The sequence below is a fragment of the Alexandromys fortis genome, unplaced genomic scaffold, assembly GCF_014885135.2.
Source record: "Alexandromys fortis isolate MF-2015 unplaced genomic scaffold, M_Fortis_MF-2015_v1.1 scaffold_73, whole genome shotgun sequence".
NCBI classification, from domain to species: domain Eukaryota; kingdom Metazoa; phylum Chordata; class Mammalia; order Rodentia; family Cricetidae; genus Alexandromys; species Alexandromys fortis.
In genome coordinates this window covers 6,200,671-6,224,736 of record NW_026067959.1, presented here as the reverse complement: position 1 = coordinate 6,224,736, position 24,066 = coordinate 6,200,671, and the positions used below count along the sequence as shown (strand labels likewise).

The window sequence follows — 24,066 nt, the reverse complement described above, 5'->3', positions numbered from 1 at the left end:
GTTCCATTCTGGCCCCTAATTATGTATTTCTGAAGGTGAGCTATGTATTTCCTTTGCTTATATTTTTACATCTATATACATTACTCATTAAAATGAGTAATGGCAGCCTAGTTGTTCTACTAGTTCAAACCAAATTCCAGTTTCTGGGAATAAATAAGTGAACATATTCATGGCTTAAGGAAAATGGATCAAAGCCCTGTACCACCCTCCCACCCTTAGCCCTATAAGTTCTAAAGGTGATTTTTTTTTTTTACTTTCCAACTGCAATTAGAACATATTTAGATTTTTGGGAAATTGTGTGATTACATGACGCTCAGGAATCCATGACTGGCTGTAAATATAATGAGGAATGTTTCCGTTTTAGCTAAAGCAGAGAAGGGAAACAACAGAGGCCAAAGGAACCATCTTAAGCGAACCCACCAGGGAGCTTGGGTGTAAGAACCACACTCCAGGAAGTGTGTTCCAGGGCACGTGGGCAGATAACACAGACTCAAGAGGAACTTATTAAATCTTAGCATCTCTATTGTAGGCAGGCACTGGAATCTTCTATGGGCATAGGGTGGCTGAGGATGTCATTTCTGTACTTCTCTCACTATTTTCAGAACGCAGGAGCGCCAACTACAGAGTCGCACCCCTGCTGTTCTGAAGGGTACATATTTGACCTGCAAACTTACAGAGGTCAAAAGGAGCCTAATTTTGACAGGAGAATGTCCAACCCCCCATTGAACACAAGAGGTCGCTCCTGCAATCAAGTGCTCAGGAAAAATATTGCTAATCACTTTTATGTAATCAGTTTTATGTATTCTATAAGAACACTGGCAACTTTGCAGGCGCGCTTGATGTGTTAAAGAGACATACAGTCATCAACTAGAGAGAGGGGGAAGTTTGTGGTCAAATGAGAACCTCCAGGTAAAGGGAAATAATGTCTTCTGCTGCAGGAACTTAGGTTTTTATTGCAAATTGTATAATCTCGGACGCACAGATCTCCAGTGCACACTCACCATGGGACCTTATTATTACTGAGTTCCGTCAAGTTTCTCCCTGTGAGGGGAGTATCTTTTGCATGGGTCCTGTCTTTGGACAGTCTAAGAACTAAGAAAATGATGGTTTTGCAATAACGTCCTGAGTTAAGAAAAAGAAAACCCGCTGTCCTCGACGCTGTGGTAAATCTGCTCACACTGAAAGTTTCCTCCCTACCTTTATGGTAGATTTTCTACTTGGAATTGCTATCACCAAAGAATCTTTGTAATAATGTATGGCTTGGGGGGATTAAAACACCACTATTTGTATACGTGAACGCCGCCTATGTGTGTTTGAAAGAATGGATAGTGAGGGTCCTTTGTGGTGGCTGCTGCTGCTTCTCCTCAGTGCCAAGTTATAAACGTGGGATGGGGAAGTAGAATTAGTTCGGATCCCCTATTTGCCTTTCGGTACCTTCGGTACTATTTGTTGTTTTTAAACTAGGGTCAGCTTGGTAATATGGAAGGGTAGCATGCCATTGTACTCGGAGAACTTGCTTCGTGTGGCCATGATCGGCCCTGACTCTGCAAAAGCAGCTTGACAAAAGACTCTATGCATAGGGTACCAGCGATCAGAAACGGGGAGTTAATGAAACAATTGCAACTGGTAAACTTAACCTATGTCCACACAACTTTTCATCCTGTTCACACACTTCAAAGTAATTTATAAAAATAAGATTAAATAAATAAATAACAGAAGGGAAACGATCCCTTCTGTCCTCTCCTGAAAGAAAACAAAGCAAAACAAGACAAAACTGGAGTTCTTAGTAAAGCTCCCACAGGATCAGGCTGAAAACGCATTCATGCTTCTTAGCCGCTTTTTCTCCGTGACTGTGTACTCTGAAAACTCACACGCCTTCTAGAGACTGTGTACTCTGAAAACTCACACGCCTTCTAGAGACTGTGTACTCTGAAAACTCACACGCCTTCTAATTCAGTCGCTGAGGCCTAGGTAGGGTTCACAGGTTTTATCAAGGGTTAGATCTGGTGGAAGATACGAAGAGAGGTTTCCCAACCCCCTGGGTCTTCTCGGGGGCAACAAGACACCAAATGAAGCCTTCTTCTGTTTGTGTTTGTAGATCTCCCCTCCCCCTTTGATAAAACCATTTCTCTAGATAAGAAATGACTGGTGGAGAAGCTCTGGGAGAAGTGGGGGCGATTCTGTGAAGCCCCTCACAACTGCCTTTGAAAGACTGTAAGAGATTTGAGGAATCACGAAATAAATTATTGGCAAAAGTTACCGGTGCGATACAGCCAATGTCTGTCTCTTCCAGACTTCCCCAGAGGAAACAAATTAGAAAGCTAACCTCAGTGAACGGGAGTAGGCGAGCCACTCTTCTTTTGCAACAGACCCACTCTGCTCAGGCCTTCAGATTTAAAATAAAAATCTCTAGAGAGTCATGTAAAGTTGCGCTTATAATTCCCAAAACGTCAAAGAGCGGGATGCACCTTTGCTTTAAAAAAGAGTGGACAAGAGACCCGTAGATAGACCCGGAGCGCGTTGTAAACTTTCGGGGACTGCGCTCTGACTGTAGGTTAGTACACTCGTGCTAGAGTTAAGCTGAAGAGCAGACCTCACGGGTCGGGAGGAAAGGAGCTGACCGCGGTGATAACTTCGTTTTACCTTTGCGTTTCCATTCTGATTGTCCGCTAGGGCGAGAAGTGCCCCTTTCCTCCCACCCCAAGTCTTTGGAGAGCCGAGATTGGGAAGTGACGGGGTCAACAGGGTTGCAGTGAAAAACAAAAACAAAACCTCAAAAACCATTTCCTCCGGATTTAATCGTCCCATACCGAGTTGGTCCCTTAGCGCGCCACGAGCTGCCAGCTCCAGGAGACGCACCCTTCCCGGAGGCAGCGAAGTCGGCTGAGCCTAGGGCTGTGCGCCTCAGCGTGGGAGCCAAGGGAGGACAGCTGCCGGTTCCAAGTCTCCCCCCGCCCCTTTTCCTAGCGCCCGGGAGGGACCGGGTTCACAGGAAGGACCTACCCACCAGCCACTCGCCACCGGCGGCCGAAAAGGGAGACCGGCGCTCAGCGCTGCCAGCGGATCGCGGGGACCCGGGGAGCGCGGGGCGCAGGAGCAGCGCAGCCGGGAAGGCGCAGGGAAGGGGCTGAGGACAAGGAGGCGGCGGCCAGGAACGGGGTCACTGGGAGCCCGGGGAGCGACGTGGCCTCGGGAGGCCTAATCCTCTCCCGCGGGCTCGCGGAGCAGGCAGTGGCGCGCGGCGACGCCGGGGCTGAAATATGATAATCAGAACAGCTGCGCCGCTCGCCCCGCAGCCAATGGGCGAGGCGCTCGCCTGACGTCCCCGCGCACTGCGTCAGACCAATGGCGAAGGAGCTGAGTTGGAGCTGAGAAGTTTGAGTAAGAGATAAGGAAGAGAGGTGCCCGGAGCCGCTCGAGTCCGCCGCCGCCGCAGCGCCTCCGCTCTGCCAACTCCGCCGCCTTAAATCGGACTCCCGGATCGGCAAGGGCGCGGCGCAGCCGGCCAGCGGCTCCCCCAGCCTTGGCAACCCCGGGGGCCACTGTTTCCCACCTAGCCACAGCACCAGCATCCTCTCTGTGGGCTGTTCACCAACTGTCCAACCACCATTTCACTGTGGACATTACTCCCTCTTACAGATATGGGAGACATGGGCGATCCACCAAAAAGTAAGAGTTTGTTTTACCTTGCGGGTGCTCGATGTGCTGTGCTGTTGTGGTGCGGGGGTTCTCTCTCGGGCACTGGTGCCAGGGCTCTTTGGGTTTCTAGTCACTGCCTGGAGAGACGGAAGAAAACGGTGGTTCTTTTTTTGTTGTTGTTGTTTTGTTTTCTGTGTTTTTATTTATTTATTTTTTATGTTTCCCTTGTCGTCACACTTGCATGTTTGATGTGGATTCCGATCTTCGGGAAACTGAGCATACCTTGTGTTTGAATCTGTCTGTGAGCACTCCCAAAGTCTAGCCGCCTGGTGCTTAGTGGTGATTTCCTTCTCCGGAATTCGGGGCTCATGGAGAAGGTTATTATGTAGCAAAGGTCTGCCTTCACAAACCACACCGGCAGATATGTATTAGCATTAGACTTGCAAAAGAGAGCGAGTGACAACTGTATTGATGTCTACTCTTCTAACAATATATCCATCCCTTGTGCTATTGAAGAACGTGCTTCACGGAAAATATAGACATCCTCGCGTTGGTTTAACGCTTCTAGTCAAAACCTTTTCTTTGACTTGACTTATCCATAATCTTGCCTAATGATTATAGCAAAGAGGGAGGAGGGGGGAGAAAACACAAAATGAGCGGGTTTGATTGCGTGCTAGGCTTACAAATGTAGACTATTCAAATCTGCATTTTACATATATTCCACCTCCCTTTTTTTCAAAAAAAAAGCGAGTCAAGGTTTTGATGGCACGTTCCAATTACCGCCCCTAAGTGCAATACTCTTTAAGAAAAAAAAAAGAAGAAGAAGAAAAAAATTCTTCCAGAGTACACCCTATAAGAGAACGACACTAAAAGTGTGTTTATCTCTGTAGGAAGTAAACGGTTAGTCAATCATGTATTTATTTTCATTTCAGAAAAACGTCTGATTTCCCTATGTGTTGGTTGCGGCAATCAAATTCACGATCAGTATATTCTGAGGGTTTCTCCGGATTTGGAATGGCATGCAGCGTGCTTGAAATGTGCGGAGTGTAATCAGTATTTGGACGAGAGCTGTACGTGCTTTGTTAGGGATGGAAAAACCTACTGTAAAAGAGATTATATCAGGTATGCCATTTTCGCATCGTTATTTTCGGAGATTTCCTTACTCTCCTTGTTTACTATTTGATGTGGCTTTGTCTTCTGGGGCATTTGCTTTAGAGGGTCCAGTGTGCAAAAGTGTTTCAAAAATTAAACTGTGGTGTGTTTCTCTAGGGTGGGGAGGTGCCTCGGTAGCTTTCATAAATTTTGTTGTAAAGGTTTGTTAATGACCCCTGGAATTTTTTGATGTGGAAATTATTTCCCTTTTCCGTACTTCTCTTCTAAGAACATCAACAAAATTAAGGCAAATAAGTTTAGGTCTTTAAACTTTTTTTTAAAAAAATCTATTTTCACTATGTAGTTTAGCATCTGATTTATTATTCTCCTCTTTTACCCCTGACTTTAAAATTCTTTGGAAGTGCCCATCAAACAGACAAAAGTTTCAGCAAAGGATTTTTGCAAAACAAACACAACCATTGCGCCCTTTACTTTTGGATGGGTCCTCCTTGGTAGAAAATTTTAAAACCAACCAAAATATTCCTTACAAAAGGGGGGGGGGAAGACCGGAAATTTAATCTTTTTAAATATTAACCCTTTGGTGATATCTGTCTTTTCTTTCTTATCTTATCTGGACTGATGAATTAGACAGAGCAGATCAAATTGCCCATCATCTGTCTGTGAACAATTGGTATATTTAGGTAATTGAACAGCTTCCTTTCTCACATTAAACTCTAGTAACTGATAAAATGAGGGAATCACCCCACGGGACAAAACCAAACCCACAGAAGACCTGAGCTTGCTTTTCTTATCCGGTTTTGCTGATTTCAAGTTTTCTCTGACCCGTGTGTATGCCAGAAACACCACTTTTTACCTTAGAAAGACAGTAGAATTTCTGCAGGGAGATACGTTAGTCCTAATACAAAGCAAGATACTCCTCATCTTCAGTATTATGTTAGTGGTAGCAGCAATGTAGCCGATTTTAAATTCGGAATTCAAGCCAGTGACCTTTCTAAGCTTTAGAGGGCTTCGGAGCTTGAGAACTTCCATTAAAGTTTAGTTATGATTTAAAATATGGTCACCAGCTTTTCTTCTGCTCCCACAATGCCCAGCTGTTTTCTTTTTTAAATCTCGGAGTGGAGGGTATACACTTGAAAGATGAAACTAAATACTAAACAGTGTCCGCCCAAGGGACGGTTTTGTTTGTTTGTTCCTTTTGTTTTGTTTTAATGCTTTGAGGGGAGTGGGAGGAAGTGGGATATAGGAAAGGGGAGGGATTTTGTAAATGGTTTGGGTACAAGTAAAGTCAGTCTTCATCCTATGAAATGGATGATCTTGCAGTGGAGAGGCAGAAGGGGAAAAGAAAACATTCAAATCTGCTTTGTAACACTGACGAATAAGCCATCTTCATTGTTTACTTGGCTGGAGCGTACATTGGGAATTCTGGAGAGGAAGAGCTTACTCCAAGCCTCCAGAAGCATCCTTACTCCTCAGCAGCTGCTGTTCTCTCAGTTGTACACCAACCTGGCTAATTCTGGCTCTGTCTGTTTGCAGATGAGCGAACTCAATGGCAATCCCATTGCTTTTACTTTTCTCCAATTCTCTCTCTCTCTCTCTCTCTCTCTCTCTCTCTCTCTCTCTCTCTCTCTCTCTCTCTGTGTGTGTGTGTGTGTGTTTCCATCAGAGAACAGTCATGCGTACCCCCCTTGAAGGTTCTATAGTTGTAAAAGCAGGACAGGGTGACCATTTTCATTTTAAGCTCTCCCCTTGGGTGAGCAATATGCTCTCCTTCTTTGTGTAGATACTGTCCTATCTTTCCACTTTCTGTGTAGGAATAGCTGATAGGTGTAGACAGAACCAGGCAATGCAACAGTAGAGATGGAACCTATAGGAACTGTAGGAACTGCCTGACGGTAAAGAAAGGTTAGCAAGGAGGAAGATCTTCGAAGTGAGGTTGTGTGTGTGTGTGTGTGTGTTTTGTTTTGTTTTTTGTTTGTTTTGTTTTTCATTTGTCATGCTAACCTTGGCTCTCAGGCAAACTGAAATAGAGGTAGATGCTTCAGGAACCTAAGAAAGACTGAGGGAGAGAACAGAAGCTTTTTTTTTTTTTTAATAAAAGAGGAAGAATTGAGAGGGAACTTTTTGTTAACATGTGGCCTGTGGAAAATCTTCACTTGGATACATACTGGAAGGCCTTTGGTATTGGGAATCTGGAAACCCTCTAAGGCTTCATTTCGTTATTCTGTTTTGTAATTGTGTGGCCATAGTTGGAGTGGGAGTGACAGTCCCGAGTCCAACCTTTTTGTTGTCGTTGCAATTTCAGAAATGCTTTTAGTAGTAGAAACTGAGGGACAGAGAATGGAAAGCATGGGGCTACTGGTCACCAATGTCCCCCGAATTCCTTCCAGCTAGAATTTGCAGGAATAACCCTGGGACTGGTAACCAGAGTCCTCTTCCAGGTTTAGAACCCCTCAATAAAATTTCCCTTGGCTGGGTGTCTGAACTAAGAGGTACCAACGCGGAGGTTCCTCTTAAAGGTTCCTCTTGTCAATGTAGTATTGGAGGGGGAGGGGTTGCAGATGAAAGAGAACGGGAGAAGGGAGGAAGAGAGAGAGGTAGAGAAAGAGAGGCGAAGAGAGGAGATTGTTTCTACACTCTGTTCAACTTTACTACTACTGATTCCCCCCCCCCCCCCGACTCCCGGGGCAGGTCAAGGTTTATGGCCTGGGTCGCTGGCCATCGTGGGCCAGAGCCTGCCTGAAGTCACCCTCTTTTCTTGTGCTTTTTCTTCCCACGCCGGGGGGCCGTTCCATGCAGGTTGTACGGGATCAAATGCGCCAAATGCAACATAGGCTTCAGCAAAAACGACTTCGTGATGCGCGCACGGTCCAAGGTGTACCACATCGAGTGTTTCCGCTGTGTTGCCTGCAGCCGACAGCTCATCCCGGGAGACGAATTTGCGCTGCGGGAGGATGGGCTTTTCTGCCGCGCGGACCACGATGTGGTGGAGAGGGCCAGCCTGGGAGCTGGAGACCCTCTCAGTCCCTTGCATCCAGCGCGGCCGCTGCAAATGGCAGGTACTTCTCAAAGCAGAGGGAAGCTGGGGGAAAGGCAAGTGGGGGCTAAGTCAAAACGCTTCCTTCTTGCAACCTGGGGGGCACAGGGTGGTTGTGAATGTGACCTGCAACAAACAGCACGTGCTTATCGCCGCCTTTCTAGCAAGTTTCCCTACACTCACCGTCTACCTTGAATGGACAAGCGCACATCTCCATGTCTGGCTATATTTGGGTACACAGCATAGCCCACTTGTGCACACATGTATATACAAGCCCAAACAATACTGTCAGCTTTACTTTGGCCTCCAACCCATGGCTTACTGAAAATGGGCTTCAGCTCTCTGCCAGGTTTTCTCCTCGATGCTGCCTAATTAAAGGGGTGGAGTCCTGGGTCTCCAGGAGTTTCCTCCCTAGCCCGGTGAAGGAAGCTTAAGAAGCCCCAAGGCATTTAGCTTCCCACATTTTTTTTTTTTTTTGGTGAGATTTACTCTCCAATCCAAAAGGTTTTTAAATTTTATTTTTATGCTTTGGTAAGAAAACAGGTCCCTAAAAGATACAGTGTCGGCCCCGGCAGCACTGCACAGGGCTGTAATTTAAAACTGTCAACAGCCTAATCTGCAGTAATTGCCTTTTAAAAGGAGCCTGCCTCTTTAAGCCATTCATTCTATGTGATTTGGTGAGAATTTCATCTCCAAGCCTGTAGCTGTAGCTCTGAATTGACCCCATAGGTGTTTGGCTCGATCCCAGGGGGTCGTGCAAGGTGTGGGTTTGTACCATCCAGATCAGAGGCCCGGTGGCCCATAAGGGAAAGTGGAAACATAAAGATTGGCTAGAACTGGGCGGTGTTTCCTACCTGCCTTCCAGTCAGAGGCAGTTCTCCATCCCTCCCTCCCATTTAGTATTAAGTCATCAGTCCCTACTAAATGCTGGAGGTGAGGAAAATGACAGCTTTCCTCCAACCCCCACCCCTACCCCCACCCCTTCCTGTCTGCTCTGAGAATTCTGTTGGGGGGGGGGGGTCTAACTAGCAGGCATGGGGCAAAGCCAAGGATGAGAAACGCAGAAGAGGCCGAAGTCCTGGGAGGGAAGGGAAGGGAAGGACATTCCCCTGCAGTCATTTGTCTCAAGCTTGGACAGTTCAACAGAGTTTCAGTTTTCATTTGCTTGGGGTCAGCTGGTCTCAGGAACATCCCCCGCTGACTTAATACTAAGAAAGACCGGGGCTCATTTGGATAGCCGAAACACAGCAATTTATTTTAGCTTCTAAAGAGGACTGTCCCGTCGAATTGAAGTTCAAGGCTTTCTGGCAAAATTCTCTGACTTTCAGTCGCAGACACTCAGCCCTTTGGTGTCTCTGGTTGTCACTGGGGTGTTCTGCATCTTATTTTCAGGTACCCTTTGTGGTTTTTACCCAGAAGGGGAAGTCTGGAGGTGGGGGTTTCAGGATAATCTGTGTCCTTCTGGTTATGAGGAAAAGGGAGGAAGAAGAGAAAGTACTGGTTAAAAAATAATGTCTCTAATGCGGTTGGAGACACCACCGGGCTTCCTTTGGCTAATTCTGTAGGGAGGCGAGTATGGGCAGGGGCCGCATCTTTCCCCTCCCCCATTACTCCGCACTGTCATCAATAGACTAAGGAGCAAGATTTCTTTTCTCTCCTTACCCTCTATCTATCTGAGCTTCTTGGTGTGCTGAGCTCAGCCTGAGTGGGGAGTGGACCGGGCTGGTGGCAGCGAGAGTGACCTTGCCTACTCACAACGCTTCTTTGCCCCCACCCCGTTCCCCATAGCCGAGCCCATCTCAGCTAGGCAGCCAGCTCTGCGGCCTCACGTCCACAAGCAGCCTGAGAAGACCACCCGCGTGCGGACTGTGCTCAATGAGAAGCAGCTGCACACCTTGCGGACCTGCTATGCCGCCAACCCTCGGCCGGATGCACTCATGAAGGAGCAACTAGTGGAGATGACCGGCCTCAGCCCCCGAGTGATCCGAGTCTGGTTTCAAAACAAGAGGTGCAAGGACAAGAAACGCAGCATCATGATGAAGCAGCTCCAGCAGCAGCAGCCTAACGACAAAACTGTGAGTAGTCCCGAGGCCAAGCAAGGGCTGGCGTGCTCCTGAACTGGTGGACTGGTACCCAGCAGAGCACAGCCAACAAGGAGCCCAGACAAAGGAGAGCCTCCCGCCTCCACCAAAACCCAGGTGTATAGAGTACACTGGCTACTGATGGCAGAGAGCTGGCTTGTTAAAAACTCCAGAGATCTGATCAGCACCTCCATCTTTTGCTGGTTCCAAAGGGGCTCTTGGTATTCACCATCAACTGCACCTAGCACCAAGAGGACCGAGTAGTTCCCTCTCAGTGTAGGTGGCAGTGAAGTCTCAGCTTGGGTTTTGTAAGCATTGAGATCATTAGAGTTGCCAGTATTGTAAAGGACAATGTAAAGGGTGCTGATCTAGAACATGATTCAATGGCTTGAACATCCAGCCATCATTCTGGCCTCATCCCAACACTTGGAGAAGTCTGCTACTGCTCTTGAGGATGTGGGAGAACTTCAAGGTGCCTGGGCAGATAATCCACTGCTTCAGGTGGAGCCCAAAGCTTCCTCCCAGCCTTTATTTTGAGCAAAGCTCCCCTTTCTCTTCCCTACCCTGTGCTTAAGTTAAGCTGAAGGGTTTCTTTCTCCTTCCTTCCTTTTTTACTACCTCGACCCTATTTTTAAATGCCATAAAATCTGTTGTCATTAAACTTGGCAGGCAAGCCAGGACTGAGCAAGGATGCTCAGTTAGTGCCTAATAGCACAGAAGCAGCCATTCCCTAAAGCCTTTGGGGGGTGGGGTAGGGGCTGCTTTCCACACTGAAGGGTGGGTGCTTGGAGATAGTTTTCAGCTAGCCCAAACTGCCTAGAAAACCAGAGTCAGAAGGCTGATGGAGGCCAAGCTGGACCTCAGCTTTCTACTGTGGGAGGCTGTGGCTTTATGAAAGCAGACCAGGGAGGGGTTGGGGGATAAGCTGTGAAGGGAAAGGAAAAAGATGATAGTTGTAGTCGAATTGTTTTACTAAATTCTCAGCCAGTCAAATAATCCAGCACGTAGAAGAAGAAAAACAAAACTGAGCTCTAACTAATATCCATAGGTGCCACAGATTAACTGAGTCAATACGGGGCCACTATATAGATAAGATAATAACTTGGGTGTATTTGCTTAGCACATACAGACAATGGAGGGAGGGAGTGTGCTCATTAACATATTGCAATGGGGGGGTTATTCACAGAATATCCAAGGGATGACAGGAACTCCCATGGTGGCTGCTAGTCCGGAGAGACACGATGGTGGCTTACAGGCTAACCCGGTAGAGGTGCAAAGTTACCAGCCACCCTGGAAAGTACTGAGCGACTTCGCCTTGCAGAGTGACATAGATCAGCCTGCTTTTCAGCAACTGGTAAGTGTCAGCTCCCAAGCAGAGAAGGCGGAATTCCCAACAGAAAGGAGATTCTGATTTAACTGGCACACACTGAAAGATCCACTGGGGGAGGGTGCAGGGTCCCTGCGCCAGTGCTGGGGAGAAAGCAAGAAGGAATGATGGTGAGGAGGAGGGAAGCCAATACAAAGGAAGTACATCTCTTATGAATCTTTGTTTAAAAACAAGACAGCATAATATAACTACATAGGGCAACTGTCTGCAAATGAGGCTCATCTTGTGGGATGAACTTCATGGTGCCTAAGTAGCTATGTGTGCAAACGGTGCCAATATCATACATCTTAGCCGGTTATAAATTGCAAAGACTTCAGAGATCACCTTGGCATTTGGATCAGCAATCAGTAAGTGTATTACTTTGTCTGTATCTAGTGAGAGGGTCAAGTAAAATTAATTATAATACACATTCAGATAATAAGCTAGAACGTTGTTATCCATAAGCAGCAGGCAGTTGTCGGAACACAATTTTCATATGTGCCAATAAAGAGAATGCTTATTCAAATAGTTTGATTGATATTTACCGTTGCTGTGTTTCTTTCATAGTATATCTTAATGAAGTATAGGACTTCTTAAACATTTTTTAAATAAATGAGTTTGGTTATGACACAATTGCATATAATGTGGCAGGTATACTAAAAGGAGCAGGAGCATTGCCAGTCAGAGCCAGTGTGTATTTAATTTGTGGAAACCTGTCTTTGCTCTCAAGTGTCTTCCATATTTATCCATAGATGATGGCTAGTGTTGCCTATAAAAGGTTAAGATAAACAAACATGGTAAAAATATATCCTTTTCGATATGGATATATTTTCGACATACTTAGGGTTTTTTCCTCCCCTTAGAATATAATCAGCCCCATAGATCCTGTGTTATTAAATATGAAGCTGTGTGCTAAAAACATTCCTTTCTTTAGAAACAAAGCTAATGCATCAGTTGAGGGTAGTTTTTTTTTCCTTTTTTCTTTTTTCTTTTTCTTTTTTCCTCGCCTGTGCCCTGAGGACATTTGCTTTCTTGTGTCAACAGTTATAAGGGTGATTGGCTAGAGGCAAGTGGTTAAAAGGGCCTGGTTCCAGGCTGTGTGTGTAAATGGGCCAGTCTAGTGAGCAGACAAATTTGAGAAGTCCCTTGACCTCTCAAGGGGAAAGTTTAATAGAGTAGAAAAGAAGATAGATTCTGGAAGTAGAGGGGGAATTTCATTTTAAATACAACAAGTTGTTGTCTTTATGAAGCACTGTCTGGGCAAATTTTGAATAATTAAAAGAGAGCCTTCAAGACAGCCAAGAATTGGGACCTCCTGAAACCCGAGTGTCAGGTGAGAACAGCCGAATGGAATCTGAGGCCTGGGAGGGGAGGGGAGGGGAGGGACGTTTCCAGAGTAGTGGAGTAGAGGACCACATCTCTACAACGTGGTGATGTGTATACTATATGGGTCCCTCATGTAATTGGGGAGGAGGAGACAACAAGACCACACTGTGAGCCTTCTAAAGAGCTAGCGATTGTTCCAGGGAGCCTCCCCTGATTCTCCAGCCCCACTGAAGAAGAAAGGCTTTGATGTCTAAAGAACTTTCCTACTCCCAGGGCTACATGTAGCCAGCAGGCTAATTTTATTTTGAGCCTTCATGGGAGAGCCATGATGCCACTTTACAGTGGGAAACACATTGGCTCTTAAATAATTTAATATGACATAATGTTGGGAATTCAGCTTGAGTTCAAAGAGAGATCTTTAGGAAGATGGAGAAAGCGAGAGGATCTCAAGTGCTTCTCCTAGGCCTCCCTTAAGCCTATTAAAGTTCTATTATAGACAAGCCTGTCTTTGTTGGTGTACCTAGCTGTCTATTTACAGGGACTAGTACATGCATACACAATAAAATACTTTTATGTCTCGCTGGACACTCTTGAAGCCTCCTTTATTTACTTCTCAACCTTCCATGCAGGTCAATTTTTCAGAAGGAGGACCAGGCTCTAATTCCACTGGCAGTGAAGTAGCATCGATGTCCTCTCAACTCCCAGATACACCCAACAGCATGGTAGCCAGTCCTATTGAGGCATGAGGAACAGTCATTCAGATGTATTTTTTTTCCCTGTTGGAGAAAGTGGGAAATTATGTTGAACTCCGAAATTAAAGTATTTAACGACCCAGTCAATGAAAACTGAATCAAGAAACGAATGCTCCATGAAGTGCACGAAGTCTGTTCTAATGACTAGGTGATATGGTAGCAACACTGTGAAGACAATCATGGGGTTTTACTAGAATTAAAAACAAACAAAACCCCAAAGCCGCCCAACATATGCTATTCAATGACCTTAGGAGTACTGAAAAGAATAATAATGAAACAAGACGTTTTTAAAACGTAGAGGATTTATATTCAAGGATCTCAAAAAAAAAAAGCATTTTCATTTCACTGCACATCTAGAGGAAAAGCAGAAATAGAGAATTTTCTAGTCCATCCTATTCTGAATGGTGCTGTTTCTATATTGGTCATTGCCTTGCCAAACAGGAGCTCCAGCACAGAGTGGAAGAAACTGGCCTTAGTGGCTGAAAGAGTCCTTTCAGGAAGGCGGAGCTGCGTTGGTTTGCTACGTTTTTAGTTGACTTTGACAAGGGGTTAATTGAAATTCTGGGTCTCTTTAGCTTGCCCTGTAGCTGGTTTCTCTTACTTTTGCCTTTTCTCCCATTTCCCCTTTCTTTTTCTTTATTTCTCTTTACTTTTTTTTTTGAGATCCATCCTCTATCAAGAAGTCTGAAGCGACTTTAAAGGTTTTTGAATTCATATTTAAAAACCAACTTATAAAGCATTGCAACAAGGTTACCTCTATTTTGCCACAAGCGTCTCGGGATTGTGTTTGACTTGTGTCTGTCCAAGAACTTTTCCCCCAAAGATGTGTATAGTTATTGGTTAAAATGACTGTTTTCGCTCTTTCTGGAAATAAAGAGGAAAAAAAGGAAACTTTTTTTGTTTGCTCTTGCATTGCAAAAATTATAAAGTAATTTATTATTTATTGTCAGGAGACTTGCCACTTTTCATGTCATTTGACATTTTTTGTTTGCTGAAGTAAAAAAAAAGATAAAGGTTGTACCGTGGTCTTTGAATTATATGTCTAATTTTATGTGTTTTGTCTTTTTTTTCTTAAGTATTATGTGAAATCAAAGCGCCATATGTAGAATTATATCTTCAGGACTATTTCACTAATAAACGTTTGGCATAGATAAATAAATAAACGCAATGATTCAGGGTCCCTCTTTTATATGTTTATAAGCAAGTCTTTAAGATGTCCGAAATTAAGGATCGCATATGAGTTGGGTTAAAAATGACACACAGTTCAGTAGCTGTGATATTGTATTGCAAGTAGTTCAGGTCGGGTGTGCAAGTTTCGGTTTCAATAGTTGCATCAAAGTTGGCTGGAAGAAGCCCTTTAGCTCTCAAGTGTGATAATGTTACAGCATTTTTGAAAATGAGATGCTGTTCTCTCTTCAGCCTCATGTTTTTCCTCCCCTCTCCCCGCCCCGTCTTTTGCCTTTACTCCCATACCCCTGCATCCATCCCCAAAGAAAGAAGGTTTCTTTGAGAAAGGGTTTTGATTGGATTCACTGTTTTATTTTCTTATCGTCAAGTGTTTTATACCAAAGTCTCAGCTTAGGGTCATCGAAATTATCGACATTTCAAACATAAACTCTTGCTGAAGAGGCTCTCTGCCTAGCCAGTGAAGGATGGCCATTGTAGACTAGTGGTGGCTGACTGAGAAATGCCGCTTTATTTGCGCAGAAGGGAGGAAAGGCTTCCTCAGCAGTTCTGAGAATTGTAGGTGTCTGCATTTTCTTACCTCTCCCCTCTTCCACTTCCCTACCCCCACCCCCTCCGGTCTCGTCTCTAATTTCAAACCCTTGAGAAGGGTGGCTGGTTAGGGAGAAACGCAGAAAGCGTACCGTTTGGGAACCGCCTTTTTTTTTTTTTTTTTTTTTTTTTTTTTTTTTGAGTGACCGTTCTGGCTCTTCCCTTTGCGGGCTGCCTATAAGCTTTGATAGTTCCGGAGGGGCGGGGGGCCAAGCGCTCTGGATCAGACACTGCCACCCACACCGCGTTTAGTAAAGGTTCACCTGGTGCGACAGAATCCAGGGCTAAACACAGGGCTCGGCATCAAACTGGCCTCTTGTTCCTTTAGGGTTAGGACCACTCTATTCTCTCTTTACCCCTCCCATCCTCATTCCCCACGCCAGGATCTTTCTTTGACTCTGGAAAGTCGATTCATTTGTACGCGCGAGTGCAATGCCATTTTCAGTATCTTACAACTTAATAAATACGAAAGCTAAGTACCCTAACCGTGTGTGGTGTGGCGCCTTACCCTCTGCAGCCCCTGACTCAGAGCAGGACGGAGGCAGGATCCCTGCGCGATGCCCGAGGGCCATAGGCCCGCAGCTCTTGAGTTTGCTTTCACCCTCTCCAAACCTGCGCAAGTCGGGAAGCCAGCCTCAATTAGGCTTTTGTTTGGCATCGTTCTACATAACGGGTTAATTACAGGCTCTACCACGAGGGCAGAAAGAAAACAAACTTTGCATTGAAAATGTTACAGTGCATTAGACATGCCCTTGATTACTTTGATTGTTGTGTCTAATTCTTGACAGAGGGGTAATAATTTGGCGGGCGGTAATAATGGCTTGTAGTTGTTTGCTGGGAAAAACAAGAGTTCGGTCTTTATCTCATAAGGATCTTCTTCCGTGGAGGGCTCTCCCCATCACCTCTTTTTTCTTTTTCCTTTCCTTTCCCTTTCCTCTTTCTTTCTTTCTTTCTTTCTCTCTCTCTCTCTCTCTCTCTCTCTCTCTCTCTCTCTCTCTCTTTCTTTCTTTCTCTTTCTCCTTTTTCCTGTCTTGGTCTCTAATCTCCCATCATCAAAGTTGATTCTTCTAGTTTCCTGGCTACTGTATCAATTCATCTACCTTTTGCTTTCCCCCTTGCTCACCTTGTACCTAGAAAAGATACCAAATAAGCCTGCTGAAAGGTATTAGGTACATTGTGAGTTTCCAGTTAAGCTTGAAAGTTACTTGATTATGCAAGCCCAGGGTGAGGTGTAAAGGATCACTGAAGTCCCTTTCCCACCAGTAGGGCAGAACTCTGAACAACAACTTTATTTATACTTTTCATGCAATGGGGGAACTGGGGCAAGAAGCATGTCTCTATTATCTTCAATCCTCTGGGTACTGATTTCTGAGATTAAAGGGGTGTGTGTGTGTGTGTGTGTGTGTGTGTGTGTGTGTGTGTGGTGATATTTTGTGTATGTAGATGCCAGTTTGTTCTGAAGTCCACAGCTTGAACTTAAGTCATTTAGCAGAGAATGATGAATCATTTGAATTTCACTTTCTAGATGAAGATGTTTGCTGTCCGATGGCTGAGAATGAATTATGGGTTGAGTTCTTGTATTGTGGATGATAAAGATGTGTCTGCCCCTCCTAGCGTCCTTAGGGTGTGCTCTAAAACAAGGAGTGGCTGACGTGCCTTCTTGTTTGCAAGTCACCATGGTTCCCTCTCCCCCTTCCTCTGCACACCTCTGGAGACCCAGTTTTGAGCTCTCTTCTTCTAACCAAATCCCTCTTACTCGCTATTGTCTGTCTCCCACTCCCTTGTTACTCTGAGTCCTTCATTCTGGATACTATGACTCATTTCCTCTATCTTCTGAAAGCTATTATTTGATGCAATCGAAACGTCTAGGATGCTCTCTTAAACCAGGGGATTCATATCAGTACCTACACGTTCGAAGATGAGAGTACCCCATAGGGTTTCTTCAGAACAGTAACCTATCTATTTTACTGTTCCTCTTTGTTCCCCTTTCATCAAAGGGATCAAAGTTTCTTAACACTAAAAACTTTTCTTTTAAATTAGAATCATACTTGTAGACCCCACCCATTGCAATAACACTTATATATCATTCTGCATGGGTGTATGTGTGTGTCTCTCGTTGTCTATAGAAAACTTTTCTTGGTGTCCAGTAGTCATGGTTCAACTTTGGGATGCTCTCTTGCCATTCACCCCCACCAGCTTGTTAGACTCTTATTTGTTGACCCCCCTTCTTGATGGATCTTCATCCTTTTGATTGCAAGCCAAAATGACAACGTGTGCAAATTCAGTGTCCTTCCTTAATGCTTTGCACTCAAAACCAACAAACAAAATTGATTATTGAAGTCTAATGTTTTTGTTTCCTACTAGGAATCACTTAGTTGTTTCCCTAAGAAAACGAAATGAAAATGTTTTTAATTCATTCCTCTCCTCCCCCCAAATAGTTGTTTAAATGACACCCAGCAACTTTGGATTTTCAATCTCATCCTAAATGAATAAACTAATAGAAAGTGCCTATTTTCTTGTTTGTAAAATTCAGTTTGGTTAACTTTTATCAATGAGATTTATAATCCAAATTAGGCTTGAGTTCTATTGATTGAATTTTTTTCCCATGTTAACTAGCAATTAAAGATTGTGTCACAATAAAGCAAGTTAGATTTTCTTCGGGCATGCTGGAAGGCCAAGTATTTCTCTGCCTTAAAAGTTTTTTTTTTTTTTAAAGTTACTTTAGAAAAATGGATCTAAACCTTCCATTCTTGCTACAAATTTGTGATAAAAGCACTGCAATGCGTATAGTGTGACTTGGTGTTTTCATACTCTAAGTACTTAATTCAAGGCTCTGGCAGAGAATCTGTTTCCCCATCTTTCCTGATTGTTGTTTTCTTGATAACCAAGCAAGCCACTGAATGGCTGTTTGAGCCCAGGCGCCACAAACATAAACTTCACAGCTTACAATGTCCCAAGCATGATGGAGGGTCTTTCCACACCTCTCCAGAGACTTCTGAAGTGTAGACAGAGAAGTTGGTTTACAGGCATCCGAGGAGGGGGAGGGGCGGTTGTTGCGGGCATTGTTACAAACACATCCTTTAATTTTATGATGCTTCGGTCATTGGCTCCAAGAAGTCAGTTTCCCAGCCTCTTCCCGGAACACCACTTAAGACTCCTTGTTTCTACAAAAAAATAAAAAAGCAAAATAATTCTGTTTATACTTCTGCAAAAAACGTGAAGCAGGTATATATACATGACTTATAAAAAGAAAATATTGGTTTTTTTTTCTAGAAAAGGGACACCCAATTTTGCAAGACAGTGGTGGGTAATGACTGCTTTTGATCAGGCAGGGTGAGAAGACACACTGATACCCCCTTTAGAGATTCTGGTGGGAGATTTCACTTAGCTAGAGTTACCTCTTTCTCGACTTTTTCATTGTATTGATCAAAAAGTTCGCCGTCGTTTTATGAGTAATGTAATTTGTGGAATTGTCTTATTTCTACATGCAGTTCTAGTGGCCTTCCCACGGGTGTGTTTCCTGTGTGCAGGGGGACCGGTGAGTTGTGAGGAGTGCTGATGTGTGTGTGTGTGTGGGGGGGTTCTTCACACTCGTCTAACCAGCCCCACCACTCCCGCGGGCAAGTTGGCCCTTGATCCCTTAAAGCAGCGACAATCGTCGTAGCCCAGAAGAGGAAAAGGGGGTGTTTCTGGGCCCTACTCTTTCAGGAGTTGATCAGGTTGGCAGATCTGGAGGGCTAATCCAAACAAGGCGCTTGACTTGTGAGGTCGCGAGTCTAGACAGAGCTGGTGGCTCGGCGGCTCCTTATCTTTCCCTGGGATCAGCCAAAGAGGCGCTCCCCGGCCCACTGCTCTAGGCTCCCGCAGCCCCGAGCCACCTCGCTGTGCAGACCGCACAGCAAACACAGCACCTGAAGCTTTACAGCTTGCTTTATTGTTTAATGAAGAATGCTGCAAAACATTCATTTGTCTCTGCAGCCTCGCGCCCAGGCTGCTTTGTGCCACCAGCACTGGGTGGGGGTGTCGTCCAGCTCTAGACTGAGCAGGTCTCCACACTGGGCAGCTTTGCCAAGTGCGTCTGAGTGCGCGCACCTCCTCTCAGTCGGCCCAGACAGAGTTTTAGGGAAACCTAGCCTCCATCTTTTCCCTTTTTTCCCCAGTACACCCAGGAGGCGGAGGATCCAAGGGACTGTGGGAGAAAGTGGTGGGAGAATCCAGTATCTCTGCTAGCTGCCTGGAAATGACAATTCTGTGCTGTAGCCATTTATGGTTTGCAGGGTCAGTGGGCGCTGACTCAAGGGCGATCAATAAAAACATTTAGTTCAATAATAAGCTGCTCTTCTTTCCTTTCAAAATGTACCCAGAAGAAATGCGTCACCATTTTGGACAGGGTGTCCCTGCTTGGCTGATGCCCTTTCTCCACTGCTAGCACAAACGGCTTGTGAGTATTTTCATGACCACTTCACTGGGCAAACCATGGAAACCTTGATCTTCCTTCACGGACTCCAACCACCAAGATGCTGGGGCTGCCACGTGCTTGAGAACAACAGAACCCAGAGGTGGAATCTTAGGATGCCTTGTGACAACCAGTCTTGAGGATTAATAAACATTCTGTGGCTTGCATTTCAAATTAATTGAATATGATTAAGCTAATTATCATTTACTCATTCCCCCAGGATTTGTTTTCTTATTTCAAAAAGAGTAGAAAGGGTTCTAGTTGCCTCTTATTCTCTATTCTTGATGAGGGGGGGGAGAGGATGGGGGAGAGGAGGAGAGAGGGCAATGTAGTTAGAAAAGAAAAGGAGGAAAGAGAGAGGGGGAGGGGAAGGGAGGGAGAGAGAAAGAAAGTGGGAAGAAGGGGGGAGGGAGGAAGAAAGGGAGGGAGAAACAGAGAGAGACAGAGAGAGAGAAAATATTGCTATTGTTTGTAAACCAACCATAAATGTAGTTGAGGGTAATTGGGTTACTAGATTATTGCTAAAGGCAATGTAGGCAAACATCACCTCCTCCTCCCCTTTTTTTGGGGGGGGGGCACAGCAAATGCAAACCTTTTCCTGTCTGTTCTCTGCATAAGTACAGTGTACCACCATGAAACAAGATAGACAAGGGCCAAATTCAGTTTCATGAACTGCACCAGTTTCAGTACGGAGGTTTAAAAGTAAATCCCCCTTCTTTCTCCACAAAATAATCCCTAACAGTATCTCAGCACTGACTGCTCTTTTTCTCATGGGTAAAGGTGATTGTTTAGAAAGACCTGTCACAAATACAATGTGTTGCTTGAAACTTGTTAAACTTAGCAGGTATATGGAGATGATAGTAGGCAGGCCACTGAATATGATAAGGGAAAACACGGTGGGAACTCAGTTTTAAGAGCCAGGAGAGATTTTGCTTTCCTAATAGTTTTTTTTTTAACTTTTTGTTATCCTTCCCATAGAGGTCTGTAACACACAATAATAAACTCATCTTTGTTCAATGGGAGACACAGTTTTGCAAAATATTACTTATGTAGGTTCTAGTCTGTAGTGACTTTAATGGCTTAAATATCACTGTCAATTAATTTAAATGCTTTTCTTTTGTTAAAATTATTGCCCACATAGCAGTTAAAACAGCAGAAACAAACATATTTGCTTGAAAGATTTTTAACAATTAGTCATTGGACAACTGTTAGCATTTTAAATAAAGAAGTTTACTTTGAAATATGTTTAACAAAAGTAAACATATATCTGATTTCTTGTGGAATTATCGTGAAACAAGAAGTTGACAAGTTTAATTTATAAAAAAGGACACTCATACTTCAAAACAGTATATTTTTGAGTACTAATAAGAAAAAAATCCTTTGGGCCCATGGGCTAAATGTTCATTTTAATAAAAATGTCATAAGTAACCCAGAATTATTTAACATTTTATTTCAGTGGTCTAATAATTTTTATCATACGAAAATGCTTTTCTACAAAGAAACATTTGAAGGAAAGTAGCCAAACAGCTTAAATAACATTTACATTTTAATTCACAAAACAATAGGAATGACTTTATTTGTAAAATATGGCAATCTGCTTCCACTGAGAGTGATATGCAGATTCCTAAAATGTTTAGAGGTAGAAAACATGGATTATCAGTTTCTAGAGAGTTAAACCTCATAGAAAATTCTGTAATTACTCATTTATTTTCCTTTATAATAGCTGAAAATATTTTGGAGCTTGATATTTAGAATTCTGGTTTGTGCTAAAGTATATTTGATATTTTAAAGATTATCATGTATTCCTTTTTTTTAAAAAAAAAACAACAACTTCAAACTCACCAGTATTTTTGAATCCCTCCCTGTTTTCCAGATTGGAACAACTGGATGAAGTGTAGTAGCTTGGCAATGAAAACTCAAGTTTTAGTTCTATGAGTTCATCAGAGAAGACTTGTAAGTCTCCTTAACACTGATGGAGAATGTCTTTGAGTATCATGTGTAAAAAGGGTCTTGGAGAGATTGCAACCAGCCATATCTTTATTCAAAGTGTGCCAAGGCCGCACAACCTGTAAAGTAATTTTGATCATACCTAAGGCCCAGTTGGTATGCTAGTCTCATAAGTGAAAGTAAATACATGAAATGATAGAATTCGAATTTACTTTGTTAGATGTTCCATAGAAGGAAAAAAACGTTCCCGAAATATTTCCCACACTTTTTAGAATTTTAACCCTACTCCTGAATTAACTAATATTCCAAGAAAACACAGGCAGGCAAAATACAGACGGCACTGCTGCTTCTTCCCACAGAGATCTGGAACCAAAACTGCTAGATGCTGCTTACAAACCCTCGCTAGAGGAGGTGGTTTCAACTGAGTTATTTACAGGCTTTGGAATGATGATTTGTTTATTTGTGTGCCCCTAGCACTAAGGGCATGCTCTATGAAATCAGTCTGGTGAAGAAGTGTATGCATTTGTGATGTGTATGATGGCAGCCCTACCTGGCTGTCGTTAGAGGTTTCTCTTGGGCACAAATAAGTATGGCATTAGACTGCAGTCTGTAGCTTTGTTGAGTGCAGCATCGGTCCCGGGATATAAATGATGAATGTGGCTCCTTCCTCATGTTGTTTGGGTTGTTCTAAATCTCCTGGAGGGACTCAGCAGACCAAGACTCATTTTTATAGAGAATATTAAGGAAAGAGTTGGCTTCTTTTGTTGCAGGGGTAGAGTGCTTGCTTGTGCCATGACGTAGCACTTCTCTATCTATAGAGTACTTTACAGTCATCAGCTATGCATGGGAACTGCCAGGGCCCGTTTCTCAGTGACCTCTGCACCTACTTCTCAGCACGGCCCTCATCTTTCTTTCATATACGTGATAGTCGTACACCAAAGAAGTAATATGTTGTCATTGGTGACTCCACTGGGGTGAGGGCTGCAGTAGGTTAGCAGATACTACTTAAGGGCATTCTTAGTGATGTCTGCTCTCATTACATTCAGGGATCAAGGAAGATGCTGATGGCAAAGAGAAAAAAAAAAGCAACAAATCAAAACAACATCATCAACAGCAACCCTACAATTATCCCCTTAAAGGAGTAGGCCTTCACATTCACTTATTTCAAGGTCACCATGTACTCTTAGAAAAAATACTTTGTTAGAGAGTCCCATTTATGATAAATTTAAAAGGAAAAATTACAAGCTTCATTATTTCATTTAAATAGCTCACCATGTTATCCTGAACAACTTTTTAATGTTCAAATAACATTAGTTTGTGAAACAAACAAAAGCAAAAAATGAGTTTCATCATTTTCTGGTTTTGTGAAGCTCACAATGTTTGGTTTAATAGCGGACAGCTGAATTTGTGCATCTGTTTCTTCATTCCCATCTGTGGAGCTAGCACACATTTTGTTGCTTTGGGAACCCTGTGCCCACTTGTGAGAAGATGAGAGTAAAATAAGAATACAGTATCAGAGAATTATTCTGAAAAGAGTTTTGGTCTCGGGTTGGACATGGCGGTGCATTCCTGACACCCAGTATGAAGAAAGGCAGCAAGTTAGAGACTTAGCTGGGATACGCACCAGCCAGAGCTACAGAACAAGACCCTTTCACAAAAACAAACACACACCAGAAGCTGCAAAATACAAATGTGTGAAGGGTTTTTGTCTCACAGACTCCTGGAAAACCCTTTCAGGGAGTATCAGAATGGATACTGAGAGCCACAACCTTAAACCATTCTTTTACAGAAGGATTATAGGAAAGCAGTGTTTGTAGAAATTTAATGGTGGATATTATTGGCCTAATGATAGAGGCTTTTTACAAAGATCTGTCTTTATTTTATTTATTCATTTATATTAATATGAATATGAGTGTGTGCATGTTTGTATGTATACCATGTACATGACTGGTCCCCATGGAACTGGGCAGTTATAGCTATGAGTTGCTGTCATGTAGGTGATGAATATCAAACTTGGGTCCTCTGCCAGAACAACAACAAAAAAATCTTCTTAACTACTGAGTCATCTTTACAGTAATCATGGTTTTGCTTTAATATAAATTTATATATATATGGATTTGTATATTTATATATACATACACACATGTATGTATATGTGTTTGCATACACATGAATTTATATGTGCACACACATATCTACATAAATATATACATATATATCTATGTGTATGACCTTTTAATTCCCTCATCAAATATTGATTTGAAAGCCCATATTATCAAGGGGAAAAGTAATGTTATATAGCAAACATTTCAAGGCTTCACGGCAAGAAAATCTGGAAGGGACTGTCACATACATGTGTGCAGAGTGATCTTCTTAAAGTGAGACTTCAGCCATTTTAGGACCTAACCTTGCAAAGTCATGGAAATGGTGAGCCCTCAACCCATATCAAATACCACTGATACAAGATAGGTGGAACTTGATACTGTTTTGATATAACGAATTCAGCATGGTGGTTGTAGCCTGGGGAAAGTCCCTTGGTATTTGATACAAATGGGACCAACTAAAGAATGATGGCA

General features: G+C 43.5%; 1 protein-coding gene across 1 annotated transcript; it reads left to right on the top strand.

Annotated features, from left to right (window-relative positions):
- The first annotated feature begins 3,650 nt into the window (after positions 1 to 3,650).
- On the top strand, positions 3,651 to 14,161 carry Isl1 (ISL LIM homeobox 1). Its single transcript, XM_050152806.1, has 6 exons — positions 3,651 to 3,669; positions 4,572 to 4,761; positions 7,549 to 7,808; positions 9,575 to 9,861; positions 11,054 to 11,221; positions 13,189 to 14,161. The coding sequence occupies exons 1-6, from the start codon at positions 3,651 to 3,653 to the stop codon at positions 13,303 to 13,305; spliced, it is 1,041 nt and encodes a 346-aa protein (XP_050008763.1). The 3' UTR covers positions 13,306 to 14,161.
- The last annotated feature ends 9,905 nt before the right edge of the window (positions 14,162 to 24,066 follow it).

What these genes read in the sequence shown, in the direction of transcription:
- Isl1 (XM_050152806.1), top strand. An exon ending in TGTAAAAGAGATTATATCAG is followed by an intron (nt 4,762 to 7,548) that starts GTATGCCATTTT and finishes CGTTCCATGCAG; the next exon opens with GTTGTACGGGATCAAATGCG. An exon ending in GCGGCCGCTGCAAATGGCAG is followed by an intron (nt 7,809 to 9,574) that starts GTACTTCTCAAA and finishes CGTTCCCCATAG; the next exon opens with CCGAGCCCATCTCAGCTAGG.